Raw genomic sequence first — 12,593 nt, 5'->3', positions numbered from 1 at the left:
AAAGGAGATCCGCGCTGTAGCCGTCATTCGGCTGTAGCGCGGATCTCAAGTGGTTAAACTCAGCCAGTGCTCAGAATCAGGGCTGCTTTGTCTTCAGCCTCTTGTGTAACCAGTGATCCTGTGGATCTGTACCCTGCTCCCATTTGCTGACCCAGCTTGTCTTGACCATTCTCTGAACTCCACCTGCATCGACCGCAGCTTGTTCTCGCCTTCCGCTTCTGTCTGCTCTTTTGGCTCCTGCTTCACAGATCAGTTCCAGACCCGGGTTGTTTCCTAACCACGCTCCTGTTTGTGCCCTGTATCTGATCCATCCCATCTGTGACGCGGCCTGCCTGACGCTGCTACTCTGCCTGGTGTCACCAGTACCAGCTGCCTGCCTGCTTGCTGAAGCCTTCTGATGACTTTTCCTGCCCAGCGTGGACACCTGCTCTGCTGCTAGCAAGACATACAGGCACCTGTGCCACTCTGTACTCCTGTGCTTCCTGTCTACACTATCAGGGGCCCCGGGTCAAAGGTGTAAGAGAGGCCTTTCTCATCATATCAGGCTCCGGTGCCAGGTAAGTGAAATCTACACAAAATCCAAAAACATGAAAAAATCTTTATTAAGTACACAAGTAATGAAAAAAAATTCTGCCACCATAAGAAAGACAACATTGTCTTAGTACAAAAAATAGGCCTAGACGTCACACACACATTCATATACTCCACATATTTCAGTTAGCTGGATAGGGAGAAGCTGCAAAGATTCTGCAGAACTGTGATTTGTGATTACTGACTTAAAGTTATTGTAAACGATCACTTTGCAAAATAATCCATTCAGCTAAAAATAGCAACGAAAGGCAAAAAAAAATTGTTTTGTTTTGTATACATTTTTCCCTTTTTTATTTTTATTTATGTGATCACATTCCCCTTGTTCTCAGCTACATAAGAGCAGGCCTGTCAGGACAAGTCTGATCATTGAAGGAGAGCATACTTCCCAGAGTTCCCAGCATAGCTAGAGAGCCGACTACAGTGTGTTCTCCTGCTTAGTGCGGTTAGTTTTTAACAGGAAAGCAAGGAGACTGGCAAACCGGGGATTTCACATAAATGAAGTAATACAAAGAGAAGAGGATACTTTATCATACAACTACATGGTATAGCAGGCACATATCAGAAATATGTAGGGTAACAAACACTTTAAGGATGATCATGCATCAGAGCAGTTGGATGGGTAAGGGGTCTTTGGCAACTGGAAAATCGGCAGGGTGATTTTAGTGAAGGGGGCACGTCTGATGGTATGGAGGACTCGAATGTTGGTGAGTGCCAATTCCCAAAGAGACTGGCTGGGTTTTCAGTAAGAGATGAACCAGTCAGTATAGTTTTGCTAAGCACTCATTTTGGGTCAAAGAACTACTGTTGAACTACATTTAGTTTTTATGCTCCACGTATTCTGGTCCTGTGAGGGTCTTAAAGAGTTCTGGTCTCAAATCAAACACTAGATTCAGAGTTTTACTTATATTCAGATGCCACTGCTTTGCTGCTGCATTTGAACCCCATGTTCTCAAAACGTTACAGGCACTCCCTCTTATTTCATTTGCTGAATGCCCCAAAGGCATATATTCCACTATTCTGGAAACAATCCACACCCCTTCCATTAAAACTTGGTTTGTCAAGATCAATGAAGTTTAACTAATGGAAGATCTCATGGCTGTGATACACCAAAGAGAGGAACTACCCCCCCACACCCCTTTTTTGTTTTGTCTATTTTTTCCATTAGTACTGAAAAAATTATAATTTAAGCTTGTCAAGGTTCCTTGGGCGAAAGGAACTTGTCATGAAAATCGCATGAAGAGATTGTCCTCCAGGTCTTCTGATTTAGGATCGTCGCGGGTACGCACGATCGTACGAACGCCCTTACGTTCGTACACAGGTGCGCGTGCGCGGGCACGTGCGCGGTCGCGTGCGTGCGTCCGTGTTGGCGCCAAACGGCCTATTTAAACTAGCCTCTTGCCAATAGTCTTTGCTGTCTGCTCTACAGCGTTATACCTGTGAGACCTGATCCGTAGTGTTTGTTCCTGTTTGACCCGGCTTACCTGTGACCCATCTGCTATCTGCCTGCACCCGACCCCGGCTTGTTGTGACGATTCTCCTGCCTGCTCCCTTGTACTTCGCTTCCAATCTGATATCTGACCCGGCTTGCTTTGATCATCCGTCTGCTTAAGGTGAACCTGCTTGTATTGAACTGTTCACCTGTTGCAAGTGCCTGCTTATATTGAACGGTTTACCTACTGCAAGTACCTGCCTATATTGAACTGTGTCATCTGCTACAAGTAACCTGCTTGTATTGAACTGTTCACCTGCTGCAAGTGCCTGCTCATATTGAACTGTTTACCTACTGCAAATACCTGCCTATATTGAACTGTGTCATCTGCTACAAGTAACCTGCTTGTATTGAACTGTTCACCGGCTGCAAGTGCCCACTTCCCTGCACTGCTTTTCATCTGCTGCAAGTTACCTGTTCCATTGAACCGTGTTTTCTGCTGTAAATTACCTGCTGTTCCATTCGCTGTGATTACCTGCTCCACTGAACTTCACCTACCCATTCTACTCATCTGTTGATCCTGCCAGGCACCTGTACCCCTCCTTACTTCTGTGTTCCCTGTTACATTGCCAGGAGACCGGTAGTGGGAGTCATAAGGGAGGCCTCTTTCCGCAATCCGGGCTCGCTACTAGAAGGTACGTGACAGAACTCTACGGCTACTGTTTGCATAGACCTTAATAATCCCAGATGATGAAAAAACTGATAAAGAATTAAAAAAAATAATTATATTTAGTTAAGTTATTTGTATTATTAGTAAAGGGGTATGGTTTGGAGCCCTCTAGTGTCAGTTCCCAAGGACACTGGCTGAGGTTTAAGTAAGAGGTCTTCCAGCCAGTGTAGTTTGGCTAAGCAATAATATTGGTCCAAAGACCACCTTCCTGGCCAATTACTGTTAAATTTTATTTTGTAAAGTTATTTCTCTTGGTAATTATTATATTATTTTGTTTATTAAAATGGCTGCTGTGGCCAATTAAACTCAAACTCATGCAGTCTAATATTTTTACTATTGGGTTTAGAGGGGCCTCTAAGTGACATATTTCTTATGCCGCGTACACACGACCGGACTTTGATGGACTTGGTCCAGCGGACAATCCGACAGACTTTGCAGCTGAGGTCCGTCAGACTTTCAAGCGAACGGACTTGGCCACACACGATCACTCCAAAAGTCAGACGGATTTGAACATGATGATGTAGAATAAGGAAGTTCATAGCCAGTAGCCAATAGCTGCCCTAGCGTTGGTTTTAGTCCGTCAGACTAGCACACAGACGACCGGACTCGAGTCCGTCGGAAAGATTTGAAGCAAGTTTTATTTCTAGGTCTGCCAGACTTTTAGGAAGAAAAAGTCCGCTGGAGCCCACACACGATAGAATTGTCTTTACGGATTCCAGTCCGCTGGACTAAGTCCATCGAAAAGTCCAGTCGTGTGTATGCGCCATTAAGCTGGCCATTCAATAGTAGAATTTTGTTCACACATTTTCTTTTTAAGTTTTTACGTTTTTTTACGTTTGTGTGATTTTCAAATTATTAGAGAGGTCAAATTGACATTCATTTTCAATTGCAGTAATGAGAAAATCAAAAGAGCAGGATGGAATTTTTAACTACTGGTTAACTACCGGCAATTGGTTTTTGCTTGGGCAATTACATTTATTTCAAAATTAAACGTTAAAATCAAACACAGTTTTGAAATACTTTAGACCAACAGTCATCCAGTCTTCGAAACTACAAAGAATTTCCATAAGATGTTTGAAAATGTATTAGTTTATGGACATCTTTAGTCAAATATTCTGCTCAAGATAATCAATTCCATGTTTTTTGGCACAATGTTTTTTGTTTATCAAGTATGCCAGCTCATATTTTAACTAATTCTTTGATTGAACATTTCCAAATTTAGCAATGGCTCTAAAGACATGCATAGATACCATTGAATTGCAGATTTCTCAAAAAAGCTAATTCTAGTTAGGAATAGCAAAATTGGTTAAATGGGTTTTCAAATTACTACTGTAATTGCACTTATACCAAATCAGTTTCCAGTTTCATGTTTGTCTGAAACACATACCCCTTAATAGACTATGAATTTCTAAATCAGCTGAATTGATATTATTAGTGAGAATTCAGGGACATAGCTGTTAGTTGTCATTTGTAAGAAAAGATTTTTACCAAAGATTATCAATAATGACACCATGCGTGCACCATACTTACCCAGCCCCATATGGCTATTCGAGTTTCATCAATAAATCCCATTTCAATGAATTTTCTGAAATTATAAAGTCAATAATATTCAATTATTACTTAACAGCGGTATCACCTTTATGAACAAAGTCTATATATAATCAATAAGGTCCATAAAGACTGGCCTGCATAGAGTCCTGACCTCAACGTGATAGAATACCTTTGGGCTGAATTAAAGCGGAGACTGCGAGCCATAGACACACTCCTAAACCTTGTGGACAGCCTTCCCAGAAGAGTTGAAACTGTTATAGTTGCAAAGGGTGGGCCAACTCAGTATTGAAACCTACAGACTAAGCCCTTGTACACGCGGTCGGAGATTCCGATGGAATGTGTCCTATCGGACCGTTTTGTCGGATAATCTGATTGTGTGTGCTCTCCATCGGACTGTTTCCATCGGAGCATCCGACGGACCAAGTTTTCCAACTTGTCCGTAAACTTTTCCGACAAAATGCTCCGAACGGACATACTCCGATCATGTGTAGCCTACTCCAACGGACAAAGTGCCACGCATGCTCAGATCAAATTCCTAGACCAAAGCTATTGGCTACTAGCCTGAACGTAGTCCCGTCGTAACGAAATAACGTCATCACGTTATGTACAATCGGATTTTCCGACAACTTTGTCCGACCGTGTGTATGCAACAGTTTCGGACAAAATCCGTCGGACAAAATCCAACGGATTTGGTTGTCAGAATGTCCAACCATGTGTACAAGGGCTAAGGCTGGGATGCCATTAAAGTTCATGTAAAGGCAGGTGTCCCAATACTTTTGACAATTTAGTGCATGAATAGGTGAAGATGAATAGGTGCAGATGGCTGTATGCAGCTATGCTCTGCTATTAGCATACAGTAGTGCACATGCACAGATGTAATGTTTCCAAATGTAGGTAGTGATATTTGCAAATAGAGGTGTATAGGTGCGCACAGCTGCCTTGATTCGTTCATGTCTATGGCGCCATGGCGTGCTGTATTCGGCACCAGGACATCCAGGGAACCAGAAATGCACATTGTTATTAAACTGCAAGGGCAAGCTGTGACATGTAGCTCATCAGCAAATGGAGATCAGATTTAGTGATGGACGAACTTCCGACGGGACGTTTCGCGAAAGCGAAATGCGAACGGACCCAAACGTTCGCGAAACCGAACGTTCGCCGCGGGCCCCATTGACTTCAATGGGAGGCGAACTTTGCAAACCTTCATGTCGAATTTGCGGCCACGTGGTAATTATTAGGGGGTAAAACGTAGTCCCACCATCTGGACAATGACATAATACATGTATGAGGTGAATTTGGGATCGATAACTACAAGCATTTTTATTTTATTTGGGAAATTGTTCTAACAATTCAGGACTATGGAGCTAATGAAGGCAATGGAGGAGAGGGAAGGTCAGGGACCAGGGTAGGCAAAGAAGAGGGTGCAGGAGATGATCACCAGCAGCGTGACATACCGGAATGACACATGCACCGTGATAGAGGCATCTGACAGCAGCACCGTAATACAGAGCACTGACAGCAGCACCGTGACATACAGCGCTGACAGCAGCACCGTGACATACAGCGCTGACAGCAGCACCGTGACATACAGCGCTGACAGCAGCACCGTGACATACAGCGCTGACAGCAGCACCGTGACATACAGCGCTGACAGCAGCACCGTGACATACAGCGCTGACAGCAGCACCGTGACATACAGCACTGACAGCAGCACCGTAAGCAGCCCCAGGAGGAAGTCAGCACAGCACAGGGATGGTGTGATCCCCTCATAATAAGAACCCCCAGGAGGAAGTCAGCACAGCACAGGGATAGTGTGATCCCTTCATAATAAGAACCCCCAGGAGGAAGTCAGCACAGCACAGGGATATCATAAGCAGCCCCAGTAGAAATATGACACCGCTCAACCTCTTCAAAGAGGAGGGTAGGGGCATATAGTACGGTGTGCTTTTTTGGGTCAAGGAAGTGAGCAGACTGTACGTCAGTCCCTATACCGCTGAAGGACTGCTGCAGTATAGGGCAGCGGTCAGCAGTGGTGCACGTCAACCCTATCTATTGTGGACCTATAGCGGTCCTTACAGAACAGCAGACTGTACCGCACTCAAGCCTATGTACCGTAGCACCCTATACCAAGTTACCAGTCCTTATAAGAACTTTTGTGGACCAAGCAGGTTGTGTATTAGTGTTTAGCAGACTGTACGTCAGTCCCTATACCGCTGAAGGACTGCTGCAGTATAGGGCAGCGGTCAGCAGTGGTGCACGTCAACCCTATCTATTGTGGACCGATAGCGGTCCTTACAGAACAGCAGACTGTACCGCACTCAAGCCTATGTACCGTAGCACCCTATACCAAGTTACCAGTCCTTATAAGAACTTTTGTGGACCAAGCAGGTTGTGTATTAGTGTTTAGCAGACTGTACGTCAGTCCCTATACCGCTGAAGGACTGCTGCAGTATAGGGCAGCGGTCAGCAGTGGTGCACGTCAACCCTATCTATTGTGGACCGATAGCGGTCCTTACAGAACAGCAGACTGTACCGCACTCAAGCCTATGTACCGTAGCACCCTATACCAAGTTACCAGTCCTTATAAGAACTTTTGTGGACCAAGCAGGTTGTGTATTAGTGTTTAGCAGACTGTACGTCAGTCCCTATACCGCTGAAGGACTGCTGCAGTATAGGGCAGCGGTCAGCAGTGGTGCACGTCAACCCTATCTATTGTGGACCGATAGCGGTCCTTACAGAACAGCAGACTGTACCGCACTCAAGCCTATGTACCGTAGCACCCTATACCAAGTTACCAGTCCTTATAAGAACTTTTGTGGACCAAGCAGGTTGTGTATTAGTGTTTAGCAGACTGTACGTCAGTCCCTATACCGCTGAAGGACTGCTGCAGTATAGGGCAGCGGTCAGCAGTGGTGCACGTCAACCCTATCTATTGTGGACCGATAGCGGTCCTTACAGAACAGCAGACTGTACCGCACTCAAGCCTATGTACCGTAGCACCCTATACCAAGTTACCAGTCCTTATAAGAACTTTTGTGGAACAAGTGAGTTGTGAATGTTTAGCAGACTGCAGCAGAAGGGCAGCAGTCAAGTATAATATCCTTTCTATATTTGGAAGAAAGAATATTATACATGTACAAGCCTATTACTGTACCACTGATACCAGTCCTGAAAAGAACCTTTGTGGAACTAATAATAACAGCAAGTCTTTAAAATTACCCTCACTGCCTGACAACACTGCTTCCTTCCTGTCCCTATACAAATTGGCAAAAAAAGAGAACGATTAGTGGTTACTGGAACAGCTCTTTTGTGGACCTTGATAGTAACAGCTAATGATGATGATGATGATGATGATGATGAAAGACTAATCTGGCTGTCCCTGTAGCATACACCGTCCTTTCCCTTTCTCTAAACTAACAAAAGACACTCAGGCTGCTGCAAGAATCAGCAGCACAGCAAACCTATCAACACCTAACACCTATACCAGTCCTGAAAAGAACTTTTGTGTACCAAATAGCTAGTGGTTTATCTCTCCCTACTCCACACAGGAACCTGTCCCTATCGTAACAGAAGAAAGAATGTAAAATGGCCACCGGATCGGGTGTATTTATAGGTTAGGGGGAATGTCCAAGTGTCCATGTGCTGTCATGTCTCAATTGGCTGTCCTGTATCACATGATAAACGTGTCACCAAAGGTTAAAGTTCTTGTATACATTAAACACGTAAGTCCGCCGCGGCGAACGACGGAAAAAGGCGTTCGAACGTGCGGACCGCGAATGTCGGAAATTCGCCGCGAAACGACCGCCGGGCGAAACGTTCGTCCATCACTAATCAGATTTCCCTATTTGAACTTATTATGTACTGTACAGTATACAGTAATATATTGCTTTGTAAGTTTTGTATTATGTTACTTTCAATTAAATTCAGCCATCTTTTTATTCCACAGACTTCACGATCCAGCTCTGTAATCAATTCCTTTTAATAGTTTCCACGTGTTTTGTGCTATTCAGTAGACCTAAAGCTTCAATGTTTATTCCTTGAAGAGTAATTCTGTGTTCCCAGGGATCATTAACCACCAAGTGATGAAATCGGGGTTTCTTTGTATGACGTTATAGCTTGTTTGAGAAGACTGGTATGGTATCAGTTTCAGTAGAAAACAATTGCTCTATTCACCGGTGCCAAGTTTGAAACAGATATGTTTTATTATCACAAGTGAAAACCATGGATTTATTTAATACCTCTGATATGGTAATATATAACATACTAGGTATCTGGGTGACTGCTAACATTTACTGATAGAAAACACATTTACCTACACAGTGAGCCACATAAGTACAGAAGTCTGAACAATGGCGTTTTGTACATTTTGACTTCATAAAACATATTTTAAAGCCTAAGAGCCCTTTCACACCGTGCCGCCTAGGGTGTCAGTGGTAAAGTGGCGCTATTTTTACCGTCCTTTTAGCGGAGCTATTCGGCCAACAGGCTGGATGGTTTTAACCGAAAAGGGGTTAAGAAGTGAATGAAGCCGCTTTTTTCAAACGCTATATTAAGCGCTGTAGCACCTGAAAATTGCCTGCAGTGTGAAAGGGGTCTAAGTGTAGTCAAAACGTGACAAAAAAAAATTAACACAAGGGACTGTACTCAATGAAAAGTGTCCCTTGTACTGCTGGCTGAGATTTTAGTTGAAATCTAAAGTCTTTTAACTATCTACCCCCCTCCCCCACCCCACAGTTGTAACCTTTTGATGCTGTGGGGGTTAATAGAACCGAGAGTCCCGTCATAGGCAATCATCAAGGCTGCCAACTATGTCAACTCTTTAGCCCCCCCCCCCCCTTTGTACATATAGTAGCTGTATTATAGCTTTCATCAATGAAAAGCAACCTTTTTATTATTATTATTATTTTCAGTGTAGCCGGGATATTATTGTGTATTAATGCAATTAATATGAAGTACAATGTAAATCTATGGACAATGCTATTCACTAGTATTGGATGCCATCTAGTGACCAAAACTGGAAATGGACTTTAGCTAATTTACTTTTGTATGGTGTTGGAAAGATAACAGGAAGTGACTGTTTACTTTGGTCTTTTGACCTCATCTACCTAGGAGTCCGTGTGACCTACCCATGAACACTTTGATATGCAGTGCATGCTGGGTAGGGTATAAAAGGGACTGCGGCCATATTTGGTCTCTTGGATCCACGTTGCCTGCCTGTGCAGAACTGTGTGTAAGATTCTCGGACGTATCGGTAGATAGTCACCGCGGAGTGCAAATCGGACTGTTTGCTGGGTGACTTGATGGAGCCAAGAGCTGGTGATTAGACCGACGGGGATCGGAGATGCTTGTTGGAGCAGCGGAGAGCCGGATCCAGTCAGTGGAGTGACACGGAGCATCTGGCCTAGTCAGTGGAAGCAAGCTGCAGTTGTAGTACTCTGATCCGATTGGTGAGCGGGTTGCGGCCCACTGTTTAATCTATTACACGTACTTAGACTTACTAATAGGCCTTGCTGGGACCTGTTGTTCCATGGAAGCGTAATTTAGCAACTGACACTTAATAGGCTTGAGGCCCGTTTCACTTTGGTACCTAAGTGTGATTACAAGTTTCTGGAGTTATACCTGGAGTGTTCCAAGTTAGCTTTCTCTACTTACCCCTTTGGATTACAATTATTTGAGGAACTATTTAAGCTAGCGAAGAAAGAAGATAAAAGAAGAAATACATTAAGTGAGGCCTCACGTAGACTTTAAATAAGGGGCGTTCCCAGATCTAGATAGTAACATACTTACGATTGGGGGCGACCTGCGACAAATATAAATATAGAACTATCATGGAGGTAGAAAAACTATAAGGTTAATCAATATTAATTTACCATCAGGGTCTGATATTATTATATATATATATATATATATATATATATATATATATATATATATATATATATATATATTTTTTTTTTTATAGTATAGTTTAGTTTCCTTAGATTTCTACAGGTTATTTCTTCCATTAGACCAGTGGTCATCCTCTCCTCAGGGCCCACTAACAAGCCAGGTTTTATGTATTACCTTGGGGAGATGCAGATTAGAATACTGCAATCACTGAGCAGCAAATTATATCACTTGTGATGTATTTCAGTTATCTTGCAAACCTGGCCTGTTAGTGGGCCCTGAGGACAGGGTTGATGACCACTGCATTAGACGGAGCTTGTCAAACCTTCATAGCCACTATGAGATAGTAGGTATTCAACTTTTTCCCCAGTATAGTGGAATCAAAGATTTACAAGCATTTAACAAATATGGGGTCATAGACATCTTGTATTTCTCTGTTGTTTCATTGGTACAATGAAGTAAAAATTTTAATGGTTCAGGTTTAATTACTCGGCCCACTATCAGAGAGATCACCTTCACTACTTCTTCCCAAAACGGGCAGATTTTAGAGCAGAACCACCATATGTACCTGTTTGTAGCTCGCTCTCCACATTCCCTCCAACACAGGGGTTGAGTCGGACATGTAATTTTACTGGTGTATAATGCCATTGAGATAAAAGTTTAAAGTTTACCTCCGTCATTCTACTCGAGGTGGCGGGCATATAAAAAAATTGTATAATCCTATCTTTTTGTTTATCTGTAAATGTAATTTGCAAATCTTTTCCCCACCTATATAATCTGGGTATCTAGGGCAGTGTTTCTCAACTCCAGTCCTCAAGGCGCCCCAACAGGTCATGTTTTCAGGATTTCCATTTTGCACAGGTGATTTGATCAGTTTCACAGCCTTAGTAATTACCGCAGCCAATTCATCTGAGGGAAATCCTGAGAACATGACATTTTGAACTACCTTGAGGACTGGAGTTGAGAAACACTAATCTATTCTAGGGTATTAAATATTCGAGAAAAAAGAGAAATACAAGGTTGTGTTTGATTTCTATATTGCATAAATGCTTCGATAGGATTCAGGTCTTTTAACGAATGGGCTGCAGGAGATTCCGAATAAATTGAGACAATTTTATGTATCTCCATTGGTCCATAAATGCTGGGTGATCTACTCAACATAAGGACTTATGGTTACACCAATTGGTTTTGTTTTTGAGTCTTTTAACGCTTGGTGTAATAGTGGTGTTACCTCTGGGAACCATGATTCAAAGTACTGGCATGAAATATACATGTTTCAGCAAAGGCATTAGTGGGGATTTATATTTCCAGCCATACCGAGTATGTAGGGAGTCCCATATTGCCAGGGTTGATTTAGTCAGGGGAGATATTGTAGCTGCCAGCCCTGCCAAAGATTGTGGTATCCATGGCGCTACTGATAAGTCAGTATCCGCCGGAGATATTTCAAGTTCTACCCAGAATCTTGTCTTTTCAGCATAAAATGAAAAGCAATCTTTGAAGCAAAGGTGGGAGGATGAATGAAAGATCCACCCCTCCATTCATAGATTGTATTTAATTAATAGAAACTATTGCACAGCTCTTATGAATAAAGGAGGGGACAAAAAGAGCAAGCATAGTCAGCACTCTTGACAAGTGTCTATGACAGGTCCTTGTTAACTTCCGCAGCACAGGAAGATTACGGCTGCATGGATAGGGGGTGATCTGAGGGCTTTGGCTTTCAGTTAAAACTGCAGCCAGCAGCACAAGGAACACTTTGCTTTGACTTTATAGTGCTGTCCCTTGTTCAGAATTTTTATTTTAAGGCTGCTGCTGGTAAACAGACGTTTAGGAGCAGTTGGGCATTTTTCAGCTGCCCCTGAACTCTCCTCTATGTTATCTTATCTGTCCATCTACACAGGATCATTTATAGTCGTTCCTAGGCAGTTGAGTTTAGAAGCAATTTTTGGAACGCAAAAAAATGCGTTCAGGACAGATGTTCAGGCCTCATGCACACTGGACATTAAAATAATGTTATAAAAAATGCCAGTAGCTTTGCAGTGAGTTTTTCAACGTTTTTTTCATGTTTTTGCAATAGCGTTTGTTCATTAGCGGGTTTTTAGAATTTTTTTACTGTTTTTTTTTTCAATGGATCAAAAACATTAAAGAACGCTGGCGAGACGTGGTTTTGAGCATTTATCTGCATTTATTACGGCGTAAACAGCTGAAGAAATCCTCTCAGAACCCACTCGTTTTTGTTTTTTTTGAGCCAAAAAACGCCCCAGCCAAAAACAGCTTATGTGTGCATGGATACATAGGATAACATGCTGGGGGGTTTATTGACTGTAGAAAAAAAGTCTGAAGCCAAAAACAGCTGCTGTAAAAACATCCAAAAACGTCCAGTGTGCATGAGGTCTCAGAGGCATTTGA

At 42.8% G+C, this 12,593-nt stretch overlaps 1 protein-coding gene across 1 annotated transcript in view; it reads right to left on the bottom strand.

Moving 5' to 3' along the window:
- The window catches only part of LOC143923750 (prolyl endopeptidase FAP-like), a 166,299-nt gene that overhangs the window by 39,582 nt on the left and 114,124 nt on the right, over nucleotides 1-12,593 (bottom strand). The window contains exon 21 of the mRNA XM_077447579.1: nucleotides 4,281-4,335. Within this exon, the coding sequence (XP_077303705.1) occupies nucleotides 4,281-4,335 (55 nt within the window). The remainder of the gene's footprint in view (nucleotides 1-4,280; nucleotides 4,336-12,593) is intronic.

The sequence above is a fragment of the Lithobates pipiens genome, unplaced genomic scaffold (assembly GCF_037356315.1).
Source record: "Lithobates pipiens isolate NorthernLeopardFrog02 unplaced genomic scaffold, aLitPip1_a1.2 Scaffold_22, whole genome shotgun sequence".
In the NCBI taxonomy this organism is placed as follows: Eukaryota; Metazoa; Chordata; class Amphibia; order Anura; family Ranidae; genus Lithobates; species Lithobates pipiens.
The sequence above is the reverse complement of the archived record's forward strand: the minus strand, read 5'-3'. Positions and strand labels throughout refer to the sequence as shown.